Raw genomic sequence first — 24,455 nt, forward strand, 5'->3', positions numbered from 1 at the left:
CAGGCTAACAAGGTAAATTTCAGTATTCATTGTAGCACATCTCAGGTCATTTTGTCCCTGTTTCTGTGCACATTATCTCACAAGCCTGGCACACACACTCTCTTCACATTCGTGAGGACAAAGCAGCAACAAATCATTCAGTTCAAGTGGAACATTTGCAGTTACTGTACAACACTGATGATACTTTACCTGGGACATGGTACTGAAAGCAGAGACTAAATCTTTAAATAAATCCAAGTGTTCATACACCACCTTTAATTACATGGCACAAGCTTAGAGGTTTCTTCAAATATTGGACCTAGAGTAATAGGTAAATTCATAGCTAAATCCAGGCATTTTTTCACGTCTGTTACTTAGATCTTTAATTGCCTTTTTGGAATACTTTCTCTTTTTTTGAGAAATGACATCACTGATTCTGAACAAAATACCTTAGCCTTGTTCTTTTGGTTTGCACCCCTCTCCCCCCATTCAAGAAGTGCAGTGCAAGGGATACTTTGAGCATGACCTTTCAACAGCTGATGCGTTTTTGTGTTCTGTTCTCACAAATGTGCTAAATAGCATTAGTTTCAAATCTCTGTCTGTGGCAGACTACATTTCAAGGCATCCACTGTGCTGTAAAAGGTTAACTTCTGCTCTGGCAGGCAGGCAACAAGATGTTTGCAATACTTTAATACCCCATAAGTTAACAGTGTTTGAATCTTCCATCCCCACCTCCTTTTCAGTCTACACTTATTAAACATCCATTTTGGTTCACTAGCTGCTGTTAACATTCTGTGGTCATTTAATCCCAAATGCTCACCTATGACTTCAGACTTCCTTATCTGTGTCACTCCTTTTCCAAACAGCTCTGAAGCAGCTCACCCTGGCGTGGCTGGTGGAGGCTTGATGGAGTTTTGAGAGTCTAACGTAACGAAGTTCCTCACTTGTGCTAATCCAGGATAAGAATTTCACTACAGAAGGCTACTACAAACACTGCATTTCAACAACAATTTCAAGCAGATGAGGTAAGTAAAGAGTTTTTAAAGTATTGTTTGGTTTAGTTTTTCCAAAAATGGTAGCGCTTTTTTTTTTGGTTCCCTCAAGCTCTAAAGCATACCCCACACAGAACACGTCCATCAGTCCTCACATTTGAATATGCAGAGCACTAGGATCAGGACCCCACTTTGTCTTAGCAGCCTCAGAGGCTTTCAAGAGCAGAAAGACAGGTCAGATAAAGAGGTTTGATAGCTCATCCCTGCTGAATGGCACTTAACAACTGGGCATGAGTACACCTGCAGCAATTCAGGACCAAAAGAAGTGTTATCTCTCTGTAGCTACCGTTGTGCCAGCCAGCACATAGCTTCCACACTCTGCTACCATTCACCACAGTGTAGGGACCTCTGACAAAGCAGGAAGGGCACTTCTAGCATGCATAAGTCAAGAACATGTAGGAGAAGGAATGTTCATGAAGAAGAGAAGTATAGCCAAAACATTCTAGAAGCATTAGAAACCTCAACAGCACTGGAATGCAGCTACCTCTTTGTTCATACCAGCCTTGTGTGTGTCAAGGCCAGGTCTAGCTCAGGGAACATTGAATCAACTCCAACCTGTTGCCAGACAGTTCTGTTCACAGCCTGAACAGCCACATCCTGAGAGACAGAAGCCTCTTTCTCTTGTCCTCAAACTATACTATAATTAAATCCTGATATTATCTCAGTAAATCTGAGTACAGTTGGAAGGGACATAAAGGTTGTTGAAGCTGTATCACTTATACCAGATGCCTTGCAAGGGGAGCCACCAATCCTGAAGTGAAGGATAACTGAAGACTTCTGAACAATATTGGAGAATAAATAGATTTCTGCCAGTCAGCTTGAGCCAGAAAGGGGAAGCAATAACAGAAGTTCCCATTGCCCTGCACAACCAAAGTTTCTTGAACAGGAAGCTTGGGGGCAGGGCACACCCCAGCAGGCATGCACGTGCATTGAAGCGTCTCCTTTCTCTGTTTTGAAGAGTGGCATGTGTCTCTTATCTCCCTTCACTAAGTGGAAGTCAAGAAGATCTGTTCCCTCCTGCCCTCCTATAGTGCTCACAGTCAGAGAAATCTTTATTCAGCCTTGTTTATTTATTAGAAAATCCCTACAAGTTTGGCATTTAAAATGAAGCATTAGTTACATGGAATACATGCCCTTGAAGTCCAGAAGTTGCTGGATACACTACAGAGGCGGACTGGGGCCAACAGTGACCCAGTGACCTCTGCAGGAGATGCTGGTATGGCTGCAAGACGCTAGCAGGGCAGTAACAATCATGATCCAACCTTCTCAACGTAGTTAGCAGGATAAAGTCCAACTTGGCCGTTGAGAAGTCGGCCCTTGCACCAGCCCTGCTCATCTTCTTCACTAATCTTCATTAGTTCTTCACCTAAAACCAAAGAAACAGTCATTAGGAAGCAGATATGGGGAAGGTAGCACGGCCTTTTTCCCCACCTCAGAAAAGCTGATAAAAAGTAAGACCTACTGGTCTGAATCACCACAGTTTTCTCCCCTTATCACACTCTGTATCATATTGCACAGTTTAATCAAAGCCAGAGTTACTGACCTCTTCACTATCTATGCTCAGGATCATCCCTAGGCCAAGGAACTTGGAGACAGACCTTCACTTCTGCTGTTCAAGATGAGAAATCTTTTTGTGCCCTGTGTTTCTGCCTGCTTTCCTCCCCCAGAGGAACATGCTCACAAGCCAAAGAGATCAGAGGATGTCAGAGATTTTTTTTTTTTTCTTAGTGGCCCTTCTGTAGCAGGTGGGAAGAAAATGTAAGAGGCTGCTAAGCTCTGGCTGTTAGGACCCAAATGACTATTCCATGATGGAGTGTCTGCTTTGGCCAGCACACCATGGAATCAACTCATTTCTCAGACTATGACCAGGAAAGGCTTTTAACTTTCCCACATCTACTTTGGGAAAGGGCAGAAAGGTCCCCTTCTCCACCAGTAGAAGGTCATACTTCTGCCAGAGAGGGAAGTCTGACTGCATCAGTAAGCACATCCCACACTGGCAGAGGCTCAGAAAAGAAAGTCATCTGCTGTTAAGCTTAAGGCTTACTGGTACATGCTGCTCAGTGCAGATTCAGAAAGGGGGTGACTAAAGCTAACCAGTCATGCCTCATTACATCTGCTGGTGGAAAGAGAGGAAAAAAAATCTTAGAGTACCTATATTGTAAGACATTTTAAAGCAACAAGTTAGTGTTAGGAAGTTTACTAGTATGGTAATGCTGCAGCACGGGTATTGGCCCCAGGCACAAGCTATTGCTACTGAAGGACTTCAGTGCCTTTTTAAAAAGGGTGTATTTTGGAGAGAGACAGCAAAGAGATACCATGTAAGACTCAAATCAAGCAAGATTAGAGACACTCTAAAGATCTGAATGTCCTCTTGGAGATGGAGAAGATGTCACATGCAAACTAAATTTAACTGAAGGAAGAAAAGGGGAAGGGCCTGTTTGCTCCAGCATTCTCACTCAATCCTCTGCTGGGAGTCAGGATCTCCACTCTCAAGATACTCATTTTGAGCAACAGTTTGCATAGCTGTTTTTTGCCAGTGGCACTCTGCCTGCAGTAGTGCATGTCAGTCAGCTGAGCTTTCTCCCAAAGCATCTATCTTCTGGTTACTTCAAAGGACAATCCAGACCACCTTTATACTTTTGGTATCAATGGCACAAGGGAGAAGCATTTAATCAACTCTCAAGATACAATGTAGAATAAATGCCTTAAGAGGAGGCAGGAAGGATTAATTTTACCACTTGGGGTCTTCCTCTCCCTACACTGTGACCAATGCCTAGGCAGCCTCCTTATGTGGCCTCGCTGTCTCTTAGTCTAGAACGGGCTGGACTGCCCAGTGTATCATCCACCTCAGAGGAGCTGGCAATGGGTCAGGGAAGGGGAAGAAAAATATCAGTTTTCAGAGGGACATCCAGTTCTTAAAGAATGTTTCAATCATTCAGTCAGCCTGAGTGAGAACGGCAAAAGGTTAGTAAGAGATTAGTGCTTCTGTACCTGCTTTAAAGCTCAGCTCATCAGCCTCCTGTCCTGTGTAATCATACAGTGCTCGTACCCGTACACCTGGTACCTTTATGTCCTCTTCATGCCCATTGGCATCCAGGCACTTTTTGGGAGTGTCCTCATCTGACCACTCTGAAATTTCTTCCTTCCCTCCACTTTATGTGTGGAAGAAAAGAAGGGACAAGATGACAAGATGGTGGTTAGTAGACTCATCTCTCACCCACCTCCTTCTGAATCATGCACCACCCTGACTCCCCGAGACTGCTATGCTACAGAACAAGGTGCAAGAGGCCCAACAGCTGAGTGAGGGTGAACAGTGAGAAGAGATACCAGGAAATACTAGATTTGGTTGAAAGAATCCCAGCATTAGAGCCCTGAGGGGCAGGAGGGTAACTCATTTTCAAAGTATTTTCACACATGCACACTCTTCATGACCTCACCCTACTCTAGCACATCCTCTCACACAAGTAAAGCCCATCTGAACTGGAGAACCCAGCTGTGTCCAGAGTTATTCCAGCCAAGAATAAGACAGACAGGAAAAGCCATGTCTCCCCTCCCAAAGAGACATGTCTGGCATGCTGTTTTCCAAGTCAGGAACAAGAGCAGAGGGGAAGAGCAGCAGAGGACAGACACCTGGAACCCAAAAACCCCTGAAGAGGGTGTTTGCTATACTAACTTCACATGGGTGGGTGCCCTCAGGCTCTCATAGAAGAGGCTGTTCTGCTCCTCTTGGTAGGAAAACCTGTAGATTGGCAAATAGCGCCCCTGAATCCAGTAGACTGTGAAATACAGTAGTGGCCTTGAGACATCTCTATATGCCCATTCTTTTCTGCCCAGTTCACTTTTTAAAGCAGGATGGCTCCAGGAACTGTAGGACATGAGTCTCTTCAGCCTCTCTCTGTTCCCCAGCTTGCTTCCTGGCAGGTAGTATGCAGCACCATGCCAGGGGAAAAAAAAAATCTGATGCCTGCATTCAGGAAACAGCATAGTAACTGGCCAAGCTGCCAGTGCCCACTCTCCTCACCCTGTCTGGGAGGAAGAAGAGTTGGCAGTATTCATGCCAGAATCTCACACAGTATTAATCCGACTAGCCCAGATCTCATCACCAGAAGGATCTTTATAAGGAAGACCCCTTGTGACGCAGGACATACTAGACAAAAAAAACCCCACCAAAACCCCCAAAAAACCCACAAAACACCACCCACAACAAAACAAACAAACAAAAAAACCAACACACAACAACAAAAATACACACCCCACACACTACACTACTTAAACCCACTTTTCTACCCTGTCATTTCCAGAGTGGCCCAGGCAAGGCCATGGGCAAGAGCCAGAAGTTAAGGAAGAGATGATTCCTGTCAATCCAACTCATTGATGACGCTGGGCAGGACTGCATTTCTTCTAACCCGATGTATCCCACACTTCAGCCCTTACCTCTGCTTTGTCTGCAGAGGGCTCTGTGAGACAACACCATCCCGTGCAGGCAAAATGCTGGTCAGCGTGACATCATCAGCCATCTTGCCACCCTTCTCCTTCTTGGTGATTGGCCGCTGTGTTTCAAGGGACCATTCCTGTTCAGGGAAAAGCAATAACACCATCAAGCCACTTGGATACAAAAGCTCTGTGTATCTTTTCTGACCAACACAGAAGGACAGAACACCAGGTCATGCTGCAGTTGTGGCTGGGCTGGTCAGCCAAAGGGCATTGCTAGTGTAGCAAGCTCACTCCTGTTAAATATGAAGGTGCAACAAGAGGGGCTGTGGGAAAATTGTAACAGAAACTTGTCCCAAGGCCCTGTGCACCCACTCCTGTTCTTTGACCTTGCAGCTGGATGGCTGGAGTATTTGCAGTTTGGCAGGGGTGCACATGTCCCTTTGGGCACCAAAGAACTTGCAATACAACAAAGTTTCAGAAGAGCTTAATATCCTGAGCCTGCCCAGCAGAGACATGGTCTACCCAACACTAGACTAGCAATCTACCGATTTCAGTAAAGCAGCTACATGTTTGCCAATAGTAACAATACACTCTAGAATACTACGTCACCTGAAACTGAGGCCAATTCATTGCCATGCCTGGTCCATGAGTGTTGCGCCACCACTTCAGGTCCTCCTGGTTGTCTGCAGCCATGATGACTTGGTAGAGGTCTTGATACAACGCATGAAAGCTATGACCAGGAACAGAACCGTCAGTAACCAAATCCCCCAGCAGCTCTCCAAAAGCCAAGTAGGAAAGAAGAGTATAACCTCATCCACAATTACACAGCATCCAAAGTTCCACAGGATTAAAGATGCCAGAGCAGCACCTGGTTCAGCCCTAGGAAAACAGAGCCACCCTCACAGAAGAATCAGCCTGGGAAACGGGACAGGCTTGTTTGGTGTGACAGTGGCTAATATCTGCCAGCTCTCAGCACAGATCATCAAATAAGCAATCAGGGAGCCTGGGACATTCTTGCACACAGACAGGGAGGTGGCTCAGGTTTGTTGCCTCCACCTTAAGAGTACAGGAGCACAGAAGATATTTGGCTGCACCCATTTCTCTGGTGTAACCCCTACTTAATGATAACCATAAGCCAACAAGTTACCCTTACCTAACAAAAGGTCTCTCTACTCAGGGCAGAATGGGTATCATAGCTATAGATACTATAAAGCAACAGAGCTGCAGTCCTCAGACATGGATTACATATAGCAACATGGACCATTTCACAGAATAGAAAGACATCCACATGAAAGGACTGGACAGTAGTGGAAGAGGAAGCGTTCAGAGGCACAAGGAATCCTCTCTGGGGAGCGTGACACTGTCCAAGGTCAGAGACACGAGCACTAGTCAGTCTGAAGGGACCGAAATGCCAGTTCTCAGGCACACTTAGAAGGGGAAGGAGCAAGATCTGTCTGATGCAAGCAGGCAGCTCCCTTTCAGACACCAGAACTGGCACCCCTCACCAGGGCCTAGGGCACTCCAGGCTGCCAGACTTCCCTCCTGTGTTGGGCTGGTACCTTTCATTGGTGGAGAGGTTGAGATGCTGGTGCAGATTCAGTAACATCTCCTTAAAGAAGCACAATCGCTTGCGCTCTGCTTCCTGACAGCCCTCAAACACTTGCTCCATGTCCTCCATATAGCGGGGATTGTAACGGTTCAGCTCTTCCAGCATCTTCTCATATTGATCCTTGCACTGTATCAACCCAAGATGACAGCAATAGTGAGATGTGTTGCCTTGACATCAAAGCAGTGACTCCCTGCTCTGGCTTGGAATTGACAAGTTTTTTCCCTTGCACTGCTGAACAAATACAGCACAGAAAAAAAAATCCCACAGCTGGTATCCCAATCCATTGCTCTCCTAATAGTCTTGCAAGTTCCTTGTTCTTCCTTGCCACCCTCTTCCACAGAGTGTCTTCTGCACTCTCACTTTTACAGGCAGGGAAACCAGCCACTTTTCACAGTCAAATCTCCAGCTCTGCAGCTCCAACCCCCTGCACCAAAACTCTTACTTTTAAATTTATTTCTAAATTAGATTTTACCCAACACCAAAGATAAAGAGACTTTAGTCTTGGTTGCTGAAGTCTCAGTCCAACTCACTAAACTTTAGACAATGGGATCTCACACCTCCTTACAGACTTCAGCAGGAGTCATTTCAGTGAGTGACATTATAGCCAGTGCTTTTTTCTTGAGAGGAGTGTCCTTGTGACCCACATCCATACAACACACACACACACACCTTCTCAGCCTCCTGAGTGCACTTCTCTACACGCTCCTGCAACTTGCGCAGTTGTTCCTGTGAGACAGATGAGTCTGCCTTGGCATGTGTCTCCCTTGTAAGGGCTGTTTTCTCCTCCTTCCGGGCTGCATGGTAGTTTTTCTTAGAAGTCTCCACCTGTAGGAGGAAGATGCAGACAAAGCCATAATCAGACCACATTGATCCTCCATTACTCAGAGAAGGCACATTAATAGTTGTTACAATCAACAGCAATTGTTTCAGGACAACATAATAGAAATGCCAGTTTGGCATTTAGTAAGCTAGGCTCCAAAGGGAAGAGGTACCTCCAAATTATCTCTTCTTCAGTGCTCACCTGCCGTGCAGGAATACAGAGCCTGTTACCAAAGTCTTCCCACATGGGAAGGAAGCTACACAACTACCACGGACAAGAAACCATCAAGACATCCTTCCTTCTCAGGCACTCTCTGCTACTCTAATTAAACCTACTTTGTTTGCCTTGTGGCTCTCACGATGAGAGAGCCAGCTCGACTGCCCTTATCCCTCCTTCCCCATTCACGCTTTGCTCACGTCTTTCATTTTCTTCACCCAGGGTTTCTGGGCCTTGCGGAACCCATCCTCTGCCTCCTTTGTCTCCTTGAAGCCTCCAATCATCTGCTTGTGGTAGGCCTCCTTCTGCCAGGCCTTGATCTTATCTGAGTCTTCACCAGCCAGGTGGTTCCGGACAGCTAAGTGAATTTCACTCAGTTTGTCGGCAGCTGTCAGGAAGGCATGCCAGGCCTTCTCCAGAGTACCGTACTGCGGACCTGCAGGGACAAACACCAGAGAGGCTCTTACACCTCGGCCCACAGAAGGGAACATAGATTCTTTTCCTCCTACACACACATATCGGTATGGAGTCACTTCCTTAACTCTTCCCCATCATACAAGTCAGCACTGACTGTTCGCCACACAGTTCCAATAGGCAGCACACAGACTGGCTGTTACAGCTGGTCAAGACACAAGTTTCTTTTGGGTAGTACCATCTGGGACAGCCAGTGTCTGCTAGGAGAACATTTCTGTAGAAAATTATCTTCACAGAGCTGGCCCGAGTTTCAGGACAGATAGCAACAGTAGTTCATGACTGAGGCTAAGCTGATGCTTCATGGACCAGTAGATCCTTCGGGGCATGTGTCCCAGTGTTTCAGTTTGATCCCACTGCCACTAAATCACAGCATTAGTAGTTATCCTCTGACTAGAAGAGAAGGAGGGAAAAGAGACAGCCAAGCCATTCTTAAAAGAGTAGATCTGCAGCTTGATTTAAGACTTGGACTGCCCAAGGAGTTGCCAAACTAAACAAATAGCTATTTCTTTTTTTTTTTTGTAACCAAACACCTGACAATTCAGAGAACAACCCTCCAAGTGCATCAGAGGACTAGCTACAAAAACACACACAAAAGACATCCAGCAAAATCACCCCTTTCTGAAGAAAGAAAGCCTGTTCCCCAAGGGAACAGCATCACCTCAGTAAGAGCATTCAAGGGAGAGAATGCAATGATTGCATCCTGTTCCTAGTCCAGTCTGCCAAATTTACCTTTCTCCACATTGGTCCTCCACTTACGGGACCACTCTGTTAGCTGCTGAGCATAGTTCTTCTCTATCTTGGCTCGCTCCTGGAAGCAGGAGATTAAGTCATTGCAGAGCCGGTACCCATCATCCACACGCTTCACTGTCCGCCTGTAGTTTCCAGCCTGAAATTTCACACAACATTGTCATTTATACTGTACTGACTTTCATGTTTCTTTGGAAGAGACAGCAGCAGGTCAATCATGGCATGGGGAGGGAGCACAGGCTCTTCTGAAGCCAGCAGCTGGGCTCAGACCCTCCTCTGGCACTCCCTCAGGCAGACAGCAGTGGAGGGAAGCAGCTGAGATGCTCTGTTTGCCTCTCTCACAGCTCAGATCAGTGCCAGCTGAACAAGGAACCCTCATTACACAGCATCTATGGAAGAAAGGGTCACCTCCTCCCTGCAGTAACACACAGCATGTTACTGAACCTCTACGGTTCATCCCTTCCATTCCCCAAGACCAACATGTCCCCCAGGAACCTGAAACTCAACCCCCTAGGTAAGACGACATTCGTACCTCCCTCAAATTCTGATTACCCTTCCTTACCTCCCAGAAACTGCCGCCAGGAGCCTCCCCGCCAGCCTCATCTTCTGATGACATTACCCCCGTTTTCTTACAGCAGAGAATTTTTGCAGATTTCAGTTAAGCTGAGAAGAGAGAGAAGTGATTTTTAATATATTACTGGCTAAGCCTTTACAGAGCACAGTTCTCCATAACTTTTGGAGGTGGAGGAGCCCAACTTCCTATCCTGCAGGCAAGTCCTGGCATCCCTGCACCTCCAGCAGCAGAAGGCTGGATCCAGCAGTGATGTCCAGGACTGAAACTGCCTCCTCCCTCCCTGCAGACCAATGGCCTCCTTGAAAGGCCTGGAGCACACTGGGAAAAGATGTTGTAGAAGACAGTCTTGCCAAACCTCAGCTGTACAGATATTGGAGACTCTACTGAATCCAATACCCTTCTGCAGCACCAGACATCCCTGCAGATATTCCTGTCTTAAGCAAGGTCCTCAAGAGGGTAGCAAAAGCTACGGAAATTGAGGTAGCTAAAGCTATTTGAAATCTGCCTTGAAAGTCTTTAAATAAGTCTTCTGTCAATGTAGATGACACCAGCTTCCCAGTATGACTCAGGATTATGGGATTACAACTGACTGGAGAGAAAACAAGGCTGAGCAGTCAGCAGACAGGCATGTCTTGAATGGGGAGGAGCCCTATAAGCTGCCCACCTGCTGAGCTGGGCTTGAGCAGAACTACAGAAACACACCAGGGCATACCCAGCCAAATGGCACTGGAACAGACATGCTGGCTACCCAGCAGCACTGCTTCCCCAGAAACATCGCTGCAGAGCTGGTCTTTTCATTACACTGACTGTATTAGGTTCAAAATCTAGGCTAGAAGGTAAATGGTTCATAACATCTGTTGTCTCAGAACTTTTGCCCGTTCCTCTGTGCTCATCTGCACTGCCAGTTTGCTCCTGCCATGGTGTGACACTATGAACTCCTTGGAGAGGTTCAGGGTCACTCTTGTGCAGGAACAAGAGGAGTAACAGAAGGTGGCCCAAGCCCAGTCACTCACACACAAACCCACTCCATTCTAGGCAAGCCTGGGTTAATGCAGCATGAATGTCCTTTGCTGCCACTTCTCCTCTTGCACATTCCTAGTTATAAAAAGCTTCCCTCACACCCCAGAGAGGTATCTGCTCATTCTGCCAGCCCACAGAGTACACAGCAGAGATGAAGAAGATCAGGTCAAGAGTCCACATCTTCTACCTCCTGTAAATCCTTCTCAGTGGCATGAGACACACTGTGAAGCAGCCCAACGCAGACTGCAGGAATTTCCTCCATTTCTTCTGGCAACAGTTTGGCTCTGTTTGCCCCGTCTCATTGCATGGAGAGTGTCAGGAATACATTAATGCTGTTCCTCCGGGTATCTCCAGAAGGCTGAAAGTGCTGAATTCCAGTCACAGAAGCATGTTGTTAAATGAGATATGACACTCAGGTGCACAAACCTTGAAACCTGAAGAATACCTCCACCCATGGCACCAGCTGTCCCTGTCCTTCCTCCCCATTTGTCAGCAGGCTGCAAAGCTATCTCAAGTGGCTCCAGGGCACGCAACTCTACTCTTGTCCCCAGTAACCACATACCTGAAAGCTGAAAGTGAGATGCCACAGGGGAGCACTGCGCAGCTGGCAAGTATGTCCGGAGCTCTTCAAACCCTGTGAAAAGACTGGAGGAGACAGAGATGTGCACAGTTACAAACTGCTGCTCCTTTGCGGGGATGCTGCTTGTTCTGATGGATTGCAACTCCATGGGTGTCCCCGTTCTGCCAGCTCATAGGAGGAGCACCCTCTGAAATAGCAGCTGCAACCACTGTGCCTCCTGAGCTGCCACGTTCCAGCACGTAGGAGAGATGCCAAATCCTTGTGTCACAAGATCTAGCCCCAGAGAGAGTTAAAATAGAGATAGTATGACAGCACTGTGCGGGAAAGGTACCACCTCAACAGCTGAGCAAAGGGAACAGCACGGGCCAGAAAGGCCCAACATAAGCACGCTCCCCAGGCACCGTACATGGGGCCTTGTCCCCCCTCACTGTACAGTGCCCAGTTTAGCAAACCTCACTGCATCCATGTGCTGCTGCCTCCCCCTTTACACATAGCTGGCTTTGGGAAGCAAAGGGAGTGACACACACATCCACTCTTTCCAGCGCTTTTTTACTATAGATGAAGAGGATTTTTATATATGACAAAGTACTTGATAACTCTACATTAAAAACAAAACCAAAGCTCACAAGAACACATATACTGGTCTAGAAGCCTCAAGTCCTTTTAGTCGTGGAGCACCTAGCACTGCCCTGGTAGGATGGGGCTCTACCAGCAGAGCTTTTTTGTTGGTTCTGTAAGCTGTTCCCATCGCATTCTCAGAAATACTTTATTTTGCCATTATGGTACAGGTAACTGTCATCAACTGTCATAGAGGAAAGGGGAGTAAAAGGCCTGCAGAAGCCAAGGGAAACAAGGGCAGAAAAAGGCATTTTTATTTACCTCACATTCACTTCCCTGAAGATTTACTTCAATGTCAAAAGTCTATTTATTTAAAAAACAAACAAGCAAAAAACCTATTCTGCTCAGTCACCAATATCCACTCAGCTAAGGCTGGAAGGTTACAGCAACTGAGAGTTAATTCAGCTGAGAGCAGAAACTGCAAAACCCAGAAGGGGGATTTTTAGCCAGACATAAAGACAATTTTGAGAAAGAGTAAAAGAAGATAGGAAAGACGAGGAACGGAAGAAAAGCAGACTGGGTTATTTCAAACAGACTAGAGATGTTTGATGAGGAAGGGCTTGGCGGGAAGAGTTGGGACACTCTTGCATGATCCAGATCACTGGATGAAAGGAAACCTCCTAAGACTTCCCAGTGGTCCCAAGTAAAACCAGACTACACATTCCTGAAATTAAGATTAAAAAACTTCATTAACAGTTATGCCAAAGTATACTTAAAACTGCCCCAGACCCTTTACTTCTTTCTCCTAATGAAGACACAGATCAATTAGATATGACACATGAAGGCTGTATCACTTTTTCCATGCCACACCCCCCTCCTCACTTTATCAGGAAGCAATGAATCACAAGCATGCCTTTCATCTCTGGTTTCCAATTCAGGCTGACTACACAGGGCTAGAACTTGGGGGGAAATGTGGATAGTGGTTGTGTGTCAGAATGTGCTTGTCCATTTGAAGGACAGTCACCAAAAAAAACTATTTCTGCAGTTTCCACATTAGAATTTGAGCAATACCTACTTATTTTCTCAAAAGTTATGAACCCAAATAACTGGATTTACTATCACTAAGATCAGTTTGCTCTGAAACATAATAGCAGCTGTGCTGCATCAGACTAAGGGTTCTCGTAGCCTCATAGCCTCTGTAGGCAGCAGCCAAAAGCAGACACCTTCCCTTGCTTTGAGAACAGAGCAAGCATACATGATGCCTCCCTGCACGCTCTCCAAGCCTCTAACCATTTGTTGACAGGAACTTCCTAAGCTGGATGTGGCACCTACGAATTTAGTAACACTCAATGGATTTATCTTCCATTAACTTCTCCAAACTGCTTTTGAACCCACACAAGTTTTCAGCATCCACAATATCATGTGGCAAAGCATCCCACAGCTTAAGGCTATACTGTAGCCATCAGCACAGTAGCTAGGAGGAAGAATACAGTAAAGTAGTATAATATTTCTACAGGCTAATCTCCATGACCTGAATAGCAGTGAGTCAAGTACATATTTTCATAGTAGTTGTACAGACTTTATAGAAGTCCAGAAAAATGTAGCCTGGTAGAAGCAAAAAGGTCAAAGAACAGGGAGGACCCTTTTCTGCCAGGCTTTTTCTGGACTTTGCATACTCCATGAGCCCATGTCAGTCAGCAGATCAAATTGGATCTGCATGCAGACATAAGGAAAGTACTTAGTACTGCATACAGCGGCTGAAGAACAGCTGCTGCTGTCACCCTGCGCCCTAGAAGAGCAAACAGATCTAGATCTGCACTCCACCCCCTCATGCCTAGTTATTCCCAAAACACCATGTGTGTTGAGCCACCAGGAGCTCAACACCAGGGAAACCTGAGTTTGCCAGGAAAAGTAAATATGAGTTATACATGCCTAAGCCTGGATGTTGTTTTACAGCAAAGTAGAGATGACACGGCTAGCTTGTGGACAGCTTGAGTCACTCCATGATTCAGGATGGCACCAGAGCCTGTAGCATATGGGAAATAGAGCTGGAGTTATATCAGGTCCACTAGAATTGTATGTGGGTCAGCACCACAATTTGAAACTCCTTTAATGCCACTGCTACCTCTACTAAGAGGAGGCAGCCTAACAAATCATATTTGCAGGACAATGGAATGTTTACCCTTACCTTCCCACCTTCCTCTTCCAGCTATCACAGTTAAAGAGCTGCCCAAGCCCTCACTCCAGCTCCTGTAAGACACGCTCTCTGAAGGAGGAGGGAGGGACTACATCTCAATTCACTTCACACCTCGGCAGAATGACAGATAAGGGCATCGCAGACATCACAACAACTAGCAACATCAGATAGACAAAGTGAACCGTGCAAATGAGATTTCTGCAGAGCTACAACCCTTTCTGCTACTAGTATTAAAAAGGTACTCCCCTTCCCCCAAATACCTGCTCTCCCTTATGGCCAGCATAGTTCTTAGGCCACACCTGCTATCAACTCCCTGTTAAGTTATCAAAAAATGGCTCTTGTGCTCTAGCTGCAGAAAAGTAGAATGGCTCGTGACTGCCTCACTGGTACAGTGCTCCACTCAGGGAAATGCCAGAGGGCTTGTCAAGGCAGAGCTGTTTCCACCTTCAACCATGTTGTTAAGCTCACCGCTGCTCCAGTCAGTCATGCATCTCAGACCATAGATCCCTGCCCTCAGACCAAGGTGTCAGGCTAAAACCTTCCATTTCAAAATATGTGTGAACCTGGCAACACACTACGAGGTATGTCTTTGTTTCATGTTTGAATAACATGAGTACAACAGGGTCCTGATCTGCAAGCAAAACTTCTAGACCCAACGGTAATTATCACTTCTCCACTTCAGAAACCTTTCCCTAAGGCAGGCAAACCGCAGAGATCCTCTTCCCTCTACGCCATGCTCCAATACTTCCAGCCTCCAAATGCCCAAGGCATCACTTCTGTGTATTGCTCGACTGCCTCCCAAGACTCCTTGTGAGCAATTGTTTACCTAAGTTTGCCAAGAACAAGCCTCTGAACTCTACAAATGCTGGTGCGTGCAGCCCTGCAGGAATTCATCCACAGAAACAGACTGCCCCAGTCAAGGCCTTCTGTCAATCTCCTCACCCCTTTCCCAACTGCAACAGCAAATACTGGATGCAGACACATGTAGGAACAAGTTGAGTTATAATTATCTAGCAACAGTAACTGGAGGCTCATTTTCATTATGGACTAATTTCTATATAGGTGTTAAAGCCAAGCTAAGCAATAATTTTAATCAGGAATGGGCTGCTACTAACTGATTTCCACCTCAAGACAATAACTAACACCACAGAGCTACGTGAGATTCCTGCAACCAACTTGTTTGATTCTCAGAGTCACTTTTCTGTATAGCAGGCAGTGTTGAAGGTATTGTTTTCATCCCAGGGTACTTCTGGTGTAGGTGGCAGATAAATGTTTCCATCTGAAAAATCCAAATACACAAAAGGATGCCAGCCCCACTCCCCTCACAGAACAGACCTGAAAACCCCTACTTTTCTTCTGTTAACTTGTCAGAAATGAACTAGAGCTGGAGCCAGAAGGTTCCACATGGTCCCAGCAGTGTAATGAACTGGATTGGTGCTGGTACAGCAGCGCTAGGAAGGTCCCTGATGGAGAGAATGAAATGGGCATGGGACAGAATGTCCTTTCCAGCCTCCCCATCCAATAGCATGAACCAGTAACATGTTCTCCACTGCCATTTTATAGGAGGGGTGATATTTACAGGTGTACTTATGTTTCTGTAGAATATGCTAAGTAACATGAAGATCCTCCCAAACTTTCTGCAGAGATATTTATCTTCATGCTGTGGTCACACCCTCGGCAGAGTCACCTGACTGAGAAGGGACTAAGAACCAGTGTTTCCCAGCCGCTCCCTAAGGACTGAGCCTGCCAGGGATGCCTAATGTAGTTTCGAGCAAGATTTCAGCTGATCTCTCCAGTCAGGGAGAGGTCAAAAAGCCACCAGGCAGAACAGTAACTACACACAAAGGTCACTCCAGCTACATGCAAGCCTGTAACAGAAGCCCAGCTCCCAGACGATGATTCTCTAGAGATCTGTTCGCTAGCAAAATTCTCCATTATTATACCAAAGTACTAAAATGCAGACAAGATCCTGTTCCACTTGAACTGACCTTCTGAGTCTATGTGCTGCTTCATTACTCTCTCTTATTTCAGACCACAGCTTTTTTAGTATGGGTCTCCTCCACATTCAGACCAAGCTAATGTATTGAAGACAGACATCCCCTCACGCATTACCCCAAATTGTTTTCGAAACATTCATTCAGTATTATTTCCATACTTATTAGCTATTCCCTGGCAGGTTCTCAGAGGCCAAGGCTACAGGACAGGCTTCTACCAACACACTGCTACTGACCTAAGGGTTAGGATCCCTGACTGACATAGCTTTACCAGGCAGAAATTGTTTCACCAAGAAAAGGAAAAATTCTGCTTTCTTCCAATATGATGTAGGACATCTTTAGTATTACATGAACACACATCTATCCTGGTTAATATAACAATATGAGACAATACTAATGAAAGAATGTACTGGGCCATCAATGTCTGCGTTAGTTTTTCTCCAGTTGTTCTTCCTATGAAAAATTTGGTTATAATCTCAAATATCCACAGAGGAGGGAGGAAATCTGTGCTGGACCATGGGGTACCATACTCTAACAGGTCAACAGGCCATGTTCATTTGGTATGTTCAAGATGGTTGCTTAAATAACCTTGACATGTATGCTGTCTCTATGTTTTTAACAGGCAGCTACGTATAGGAGCAACAGATAGCTTAATAAAAAGACACACATCCAAGCTACTAGGAACAGCACGACACTAACCTACACTCTTAGCCTTGTGAATAGCACAGCTCCTGCTCTGGACATTAGTCAGTACACCCACTGCCCAGCTTTCACGCTCCCTGACTTACCCCTCTCTCAGGGCAAGGTTTTAACCCATGCAGATGTTGAGAACCCATAACCTTTACTGTCCCACTCCCTGAGCCTCTTTGCTTGCTCAGTTTCATGCTGCGTAATTCCCAGGGTACTTCCTACCCTGCTGCATCAATCTCTGCAAATACATATAAACAGCACTTCCCTTATAATCAGAAGGGACCTCAAGCAACTGGAAGCTACTCCTTTCTAAATCACTGATAAACAGGTGTTTAAAGCGCCAGCCAAAGCCATTATATCCCTCCTCAACAGTCTCAATCTGCACTGAATGCAGACAGTTTTTCCAGGATTTAATCTACATTTTACCTGGTCATGTTTTTTTTCTGCACTCAGTGACTGGCAAGACAAGATCAAGAGTTCATCTTGTAATACAGTTGCCTATAACTTAAAAGTAACTCATCATAGTGCCAGGCTGAGCCAGTCCACCCACTTCCAACCAGGCTTTGAGTAAAGAAGTTTATTTTGTTCAGATCTTTACGTGAACAGCAACAAAATGCTCCAGCCTCATCCAAACCTGAGCAAAGAAGAAATAATGGAAGGGGGTGATCAGCAGTGCTGGGGGAGGGCATCTTGGGATGGAAATCAAACTCCTGCAAGTCCCTGTCAATGGAATATTCTCCTTCTGTGATTGAATCACCTTGCAACCCCCAGAGCAGGGATCAAGTTTACTTGAATGCATTAAGAAGGCCTAAGGAAGCAGACTGAAATCAATGCAATCAAACAACCTTTAGAGGAGCCACAAGCCAGTTAGCTCCATTCTAACACTAAGCTTCTGGTGGTTTCTGGCTTCACTGGACTATACACTTATCAGATGTCTCCCATCAGCCTTCTCTGCCCCTTCCTCTAATTTGGAAGTCACTGTGTTTTTTAACCCAGCTGCAGTTCTGCAACTTCTGGCTTCACTTTGCCAATAGCTGTATTTTCCATTAGCTGTCTTTTGAAGCAGAGGGAATGGGAGAGTTAGCAAGTATTTTGTCATTGGAGACCAAGTGTCTGACAATCATATGGCAAATGAATTCAAAGTACTGCATTTATCTCTGGTTGCATCAAACAGGTTTCTGGTTTTACTTGGTAAAAGCTGATTTACTAGAACTGTTTATTATATGAATACTTTTCTTCCAAATATTCATATAATGCAGACAAGAACCTGAAAGAAGATCATCATCAAGGCGTTTCTGAAGTTCATCCAGTTCCCTGCACATTTCTGAGACCCAAACAAGGCCGTAGAAGGGAGTACAACAACTTTTTGAAGTGAGAGCTGAATAAGGTAAGATTGAGTGCTAGGACATGTCTTATGATAAAGGAGAAGAACAAGGTAAAGGATCACACCCATTGCTTTTTTTCACATTGTGGTCAGCTCTCCACTTTGATAGCAAGGCTTTTTGTTCACCTTTGTCACCAGAGCTAGGTTTACTCAATTGTTTCCTTGCAGGAGAACCTAAACAACATTAAGAACAACTGCATCTGTAAGGCAAACTTCAGTGCCATATGAACTGGCAGGACTATAGACCAGCTTTTACACAGAGCCATTTTGCACAGTCTTTTATGAGGCCAGGCATGTAGAAAGAAAGCATTGTTTGCTAGGTGGACTGGAGAAAACACTCCGTAACTTGGACTCCCTTTGTAGCATCTCCTGGTTTAAGAAGAGTTTGGCAGATTCAATCAGTGTGTAGGTACTCCATTCCTAAAGATACTCACATGCCTTTCTGACATATTTCCCAGAGATACACAGATAACAAAGTTCAACCAGGGCAGCCATTAAGAACTGGCCTGCACTGTGGATATTCATACTTCACGTGTTCTTCTTGAGGTTCATTATCCTGTATGTCATGCAGCAACTTCAATCTACCTTCATACTATCTGCAGAGAATCTGGTCTTGGTATCAGTAGTGCCTCTTCAAAAACATTTTTTGATGTCAAGCTGAAGAACAGGACTATTAATATAAATTACTTCATATCCCAGGTGATACCCACAAGACTCCAGCTGAACACAAGCTAATGGGACAGTCAGCCCAAAGGGCACACATTATAGAATCAGCATCACTGGAATGTCATTTGCTTTCTCAGCCCATTGCCCTAAGCACCAATCTCAGCTTCTGATCGCAGGACATAACCTGACACATGAGGAAAGAACACTGGGAGGCTTTTTAAAAACAGAAAGCACAAGCACAGCAATCCAGTGGGCTTGATTTCCCCCCCAATGGCTTCCTGAACCAGCTTCCTTCCCACAGCTCAAACCTCTAGTTTTTCTCCTTGCACTGGGGCAGAAGCCTGCTGGAGCCAGCAGCGAGCTTTCACATAGGTTTCCACAGGCCTGCAGTCCTAGGAAAAGGAGGAGCTGAGTGAAAGCACCAAGAAGCAAGTATCTAGACTCATTCAAGAAGTGCGATATGCTGCATCTTCTCACAGATTCCATGAAAGCTTCTTGCCCTTGTCAGAGACAGGCAGCAAGCCTCCTTCAGAGCTCTACACAGCAGTGCTGCAGTTGATGCAGCTCAGCACACACAGGAGCAGAAGCTTGGCTCAGCAGCAGGGATACTGAGGGAGAGGAGGATGTTACTGCCAACAGACAATCACCTGTGGGTGACTGAAAAGACTGACCAAGTCCCAAACATCGGCCTGCAAAACTAAGAGACACAGCATGGACAAGTTCATAGCATGGCCAGGGAAGAGGAGGCTAAGGAGTTGCTACTACTATTAGCTGTGAGTTGCCTGCAGCAATTCTAATTCTTCTATCCTGGAAAAACGGACAGGTCACAATAAACAGACTCCTACTATAGTCACCTAATAAGAGAGCGTAAAATCCCCCACAAGCCTAATACCGCTGGATCCAGGCCCCCGGTACCATGGAGATCTCTCACATGCCTCTTCAACAAACTACAATGCTCAGTGACAACCACTAGATTTAAAACACAAATTCTGATTATCACAAGTCTGAAAGGCTCTTTCCCATTGTGCCATTCATAGCAAAGTGAAACCACTGAAAGCTGAAATATGATTAGAATGCCAGTCATACATATTGCCTTATTGGAGTACCCAGCTTCAGCCGACATTTTAGCTTGAAGGAACATAAAACTATTGTACCAGCCCCAAGAACAAAGCTGTATGATTACAGCAGAGGATGCACCAGGCTCTTTGCACTGACATTACACTTTGTGCTGCTGGGAAAACTTATTCTCAGATAGAGTGCATTTGGATGTTAAATGACAGTGGTCATCGTGCCACAAGATAGCAGCAAAAAGCTACCTCTTGAACAGCTTCTTAACTGCTCCAAGGATGCAAAGTTCTTTTCTTATTCTTCAAAGAGGAAATTCCAAATTTTTCATTAAAACTTCCAGCCACAGTAGTCACTGTTTTCTGTCCCACCCACTAAGGCCTTAGACTAAGATATTAAGGCTTTTTTTTTTTTTAAATCTATCTGACGCAATTCCCTGTCATACAGTACCCTCTACACCCATCACGCTGAGCTACCAGTGATAAAATAGCTTGCCTGATCAGAAAGTCTGTTTTAAAAAGATAAGAGTCCATCGAAGGGCTTAAACAGCTCTCCTATTGTTTAGGCATTTCCCCGTGAACTTCCAAGAGCAACCCAAATTCACACATCACTGATCAGCTGATGGCAAAAATAGAGGCAGTTTATTAATGTTCTCTGATCAAGAGCATAGCTTTTTCCACTCAGGCTACAGGCATATACTTTTAGTTTTTGAGGTACCCAGTTCAATCCCTGGATGCCAGCCATGACAGAGATTAAATAGTTCAAACAACTGAATAACCTCCAGATCTCAAGACGTCCAGAATAAAGAATATACAGTACTTGCCTCAGTCAGCAACATCATATGAGTTCCTAACAGAAGCTGATGTTGCCACTGGCACAGTGACTAATGTGTTCTCACAGGTTTGCAATCACTTTCTAAGAAAAGCAGTCACATTACAAACATACCTGACTGTACTGTTGAATTTTATACATATATATATATAGATATATATATATACACCCACACACAAAAGATATATTTATTTCAACACTCATGTTCATCCAGGGGAAACCCAGAAGATTCAGGCTAGTTCTTGTATAATCCACAATCATCTAAAATGACTAAAAGCACCAGTCATTGTCCTGTAAATAAATTAATTTGGGTCCACAAGATTTGTAGGCTTTTATGACTTGGTTACGCCCACAGTCTGCCAAGGACTTGCAGCATTTTGGCACAGTCCAGCCCCACACAATCCTTATTCACTCACTGATGTTTGAATATGATTGAGTTTCAGGTGGGCAGTTGTTCTCAGGCCTATACCTACCTGCCCCAGGGAAGTTACTGCTTTTTACAGCCTGAGAAGATGACAGTCTTCACTTGAACAAGTGCAGGCAAGCCAGAGAAGCTCAAACTCGTAGGTCAAAAGAAAAACAAAAAAAGCGCCAATAAAGCAATACAATACAGCAGGCACAGAACCGGGAAGGCAGCAAGCAGCTGATCCAGCTCATGCATTCATTCTGTTCCAAGCTGCAACTCAAACAACAATCTAGTAAATATTTTAGGGAACTTCTAGTGAAATACCACTAATAACACAAAACACTGACAAAGCAGAATAGACTCTGTCTCAGGCAGAGCACATTGTGCACTTCACAAAAAGGTGAATCCTTGCCTGAAAGAATGTGCCCAGTTATGCAATGCACAGGGAGAAGCTCCTCGTTAACTCCACCCAGAGATCAACTCACACCTGGAGCAAGGAGGATCCGGACCCTGTCATTTTAGCCCACACGCTACAGTTGTACATTCTGCTCCCATTACACACCCAGAATGACTTGAGTTGTTGCAAGGCTTAGTGTCTTCTTGGTGACATTTGAGTTCCAGCGTGGAGTGGGAGGCTCTGCTAGGGTTCCGTACTGCGATCAGTTACCATTGTATCAGGAATTCCCTTGTGCAAATTAGACTGGCAGTTGATCTGAACGGGAGAAAGGCTCATCTCCCATTTCAGGAGGGAGGGAGCACCCGTTGGGTCAGGAGGGTTAAAGACTGAACAAAAAGGCCAGATCCTTCCTAGGGCCAGGAGCAAGTGTTCAGAGCTGGTCAGCTAACCCTCTCCTTACCACCAAGCTGAGCCCTCTGCAAGCCTGAAGAACTGAAGCAAGCAAAACACACATAGTTGGCAGAGAAAGCGGTGAAACTGGCTAACACATTTGGGCCACATCAGCTTCACTTATCAATAGCTTTGTGGAGATCACAGATCCCTCCTCCCATATGCAGTGACAAATCATAGACCGTCTTCCCAAGCACTGGACGTTCGGGCCCACTAACACCCTCCACGTTTATCAGCTTTTTCCTGCCCTCGGCAGAGAGGACGCAGTAACCCCAGCAGCGTGCCAGGGGCCGGGCGACCCCTCGGCCTGCCCCACGCCTGGTTCTGCCTGCCCTGCCCCGAGCCCGCTGTCAGCGGCCGGGGGGAAGAAGCCGACCAGCGAGGGCAGGACGGTCCCGTTTGCCGTACTCCTCACTCCGGCCGTCAGAAGCCCGGCTCACAGACCGACAGCACGGACTCCCGTGAGACGAGGGGCGCAGCCCCCGAGCCCGGGCCCCCGCGAGGCCCTTTTCCCCCAGGGGGTCCCGGGAAGCTGCTTTACCCCCCTCCGCCACAGCGCTGCCAGCGCCCGCGGCTCCGGTTTCAGATTGGGAAGCGGCTCAACACGGATCCGGCACAAAGGGGCCCCTGTCCCCGCCACGGAGCAGTGCGGAGGCGCTGGCTCTGGAGGGAGGGGGAGCCGCCGAAGCCCCCTGCGACGGCAGCAGGCCGGCCACGGGGAGGCCCGCGGCGGGACACCCGGTGAAGGTCAGGCTGTCAGCGGGACTGCAAGGGACAGGAGCTCTCCCAGGAGCTTCCCAAAGCTCCTGCGAAAAATCTGCCGGGGACCGCAGACCCGCGACCGCCCCTCCCGGGCCGCAGCGCCACCGCTCCCCCGCGCCTACCGGGGGTCTCCGCTGCGCGCCGGATTGCCTCCCGATCCTTTCTGCCCACCCGCAGCGCCCGGCCGGGACCGCCTCCCCCACCCGCCCCTTCTCCGTCAGGAAACTTTTCCCTCGCAGCCGCCAGCGCTTCCTGAGCCGCGCTGTGCCCCGCGGGGACCGGGCCAGCCTCTGCCGCCAGGACCCCCGGCACCCCACGGGGAACAGGTCCGAAAGGCGCCCAGGGGAGCGGAGCCCGCAGTCCCGGCAGAGGTGACCCCGCCGCTTACCTCGCAGGCGGCGCAGCTCAGCACGGCGGGGAACTCGGCGGGCAGCGGCCACCTGGACTGCGAGCGGGCCGGGCCCTCCCCCTATTTCAGCCGCGGGACACGGGGGCTCCCGCCCCGCCTCCAGCAGCTCCCGGCGGGGCGGGCCCGGCCCGAGCGCCCGGGCACTCCGGTGGCGGCGGGGCAGCTCCAGCCAGGCTCCCGCCTCCCCGCCCCCTCCGCTGGGCTCCTGATCCAATTAACGGGCGGCCGGCGCTGCGCGGGCTCTGCGCGGGCAGGTGGGGGCTGTGGGGACAGTGCGGCTCCCCCTTCGCGGGGCGGACCTGAGGGCGGCCCTGAGGCGCGGGGCGCTGGTTCCAAGCAGCGGTGAGGGGTCTAGGGGCTCGCTCCCAGAGAAGCCGTGCCCGGCCGGGTCGCCCCCCGTCATGGCGGGCGCCGGGCGGGGGCGGAGGGTGGCTCTGGTGAGGAGCTGCCCGCCCGGGCGGTGCTCGGCCCCGCCCTGAGGAATTAGGCTCCACTTTTGTGTTGCCGCTGGATTTGAGGCTCTTTGGTCGCTCTCCCTTTCCTCTGAAAACCTTTATCTGAATAATCTGGACCTCATCTTCAATCCCTTAGAGTCTCTTGGTTGAAGCCAGCTTTTTCTGAATGCCAGGGAGTTTGCCTGCCAGAGTTTCCATTTCTGCCGCCAGGCCCTGGGTGCAGCTCCCCATGGCGCTGGGGCAGGGCTCGTACGAGAGCGCTGGAAGGCTCTGCTGGCCCGGCTTCCCTTGACTGCTTCCAAATGACTTAGGACACAACTGCAAGGACTAGCTGTGGGTTTGTAGTGATGTTTATTCAGTTGGTGGAGAAAGGAAAGACCAAGAGCCTTGCAAGAGGAAGAGAGGAACGAAGATGCTGTAAATCTGTGCTCCTGCTTCTCTGGAGTAGTATCAGAATGTTTTTACTCTCTTTAAACTGCTCCATGTTTCACAGGAGCTAAAAGAATAACTGTACCGAGGCCCTTCAGATACAATGAATTGCTGTGTTTGGAAGCAGACAGTAGAAACTATTCCACTTAATCTGTTTTGAGGCAAATCCTGTGTTCGCTTTTACCTGCATGGAGTCTCTGGAAGGTGGGGACCCATGACAGGTCACTGGGTGTGGTGTGACCATGAGCATCCTTTCA

General features: G+C 47.2%; 1 protein-coding gene across 2 annotated transcripts; it reads right to left on the reverse strand.

Annotated features, from left to right (window-relative positions):
• Positions 1-2,088: 2,088 nt before the first annotated feature.
• PACSIN3 (protein kinase C and casein kinase substrate in neurons 3) lies at positions 2,089-23,388 on the reverse strand. Of its 2 annotated transcripts, XM_080344536.1 has the most exons (12): positions 23,294-23,388; positions 11,488-11,570; positions 11,113-11,292; positions 9,894-9,994; positions 9,314-9,470; positions 8,311-8,546; positions 7,744-7,899; positions 7,025-7,200; positions 6,075-6,195; positions 5,466-5,602; positions 4,023-4,183; positions 2,089-2,397 (listed from the first exon to the last, which is right to left on the reverse strand). In XM_080344536.1, the coding sequence occupies exons 4-12, from the start codon at positions 9,945-9,947 to the stop codon at positions 2,282-2,284; spliced, it is 1,314 nt and encodes a 437-aa protein (XP_080200662.1). In that variant the 5' UTR covers positions 9,948-9,994; positions 11,113-11,292; positions 11,488-11,570; positions 23,294-23,388; the 3' UTR covers positions 2,089-2,281. The 2 variants fall into 2 exon arrangements, with proteins under 2 accessions (XP_080200662.1, XP_080200661.1); XM_080344535.1 differs by lacking the exon at positions 11,113-11,292.
• Between the last annotated feature and the right edge of the window lie 1,067 nt (positions 23,389-24,455).

This window comes from Nesoenas mayeri, assembly GCF_963082525.1.
Source record: "Nesoenas mayeri genome assembly, chromosome: 5".
Lineage (NCBI taxonomy): Eukaryota > Metazoa > Chordata > Aves > Columbiformes > Columbidae > Nesoenas > Nesoenas mayeri.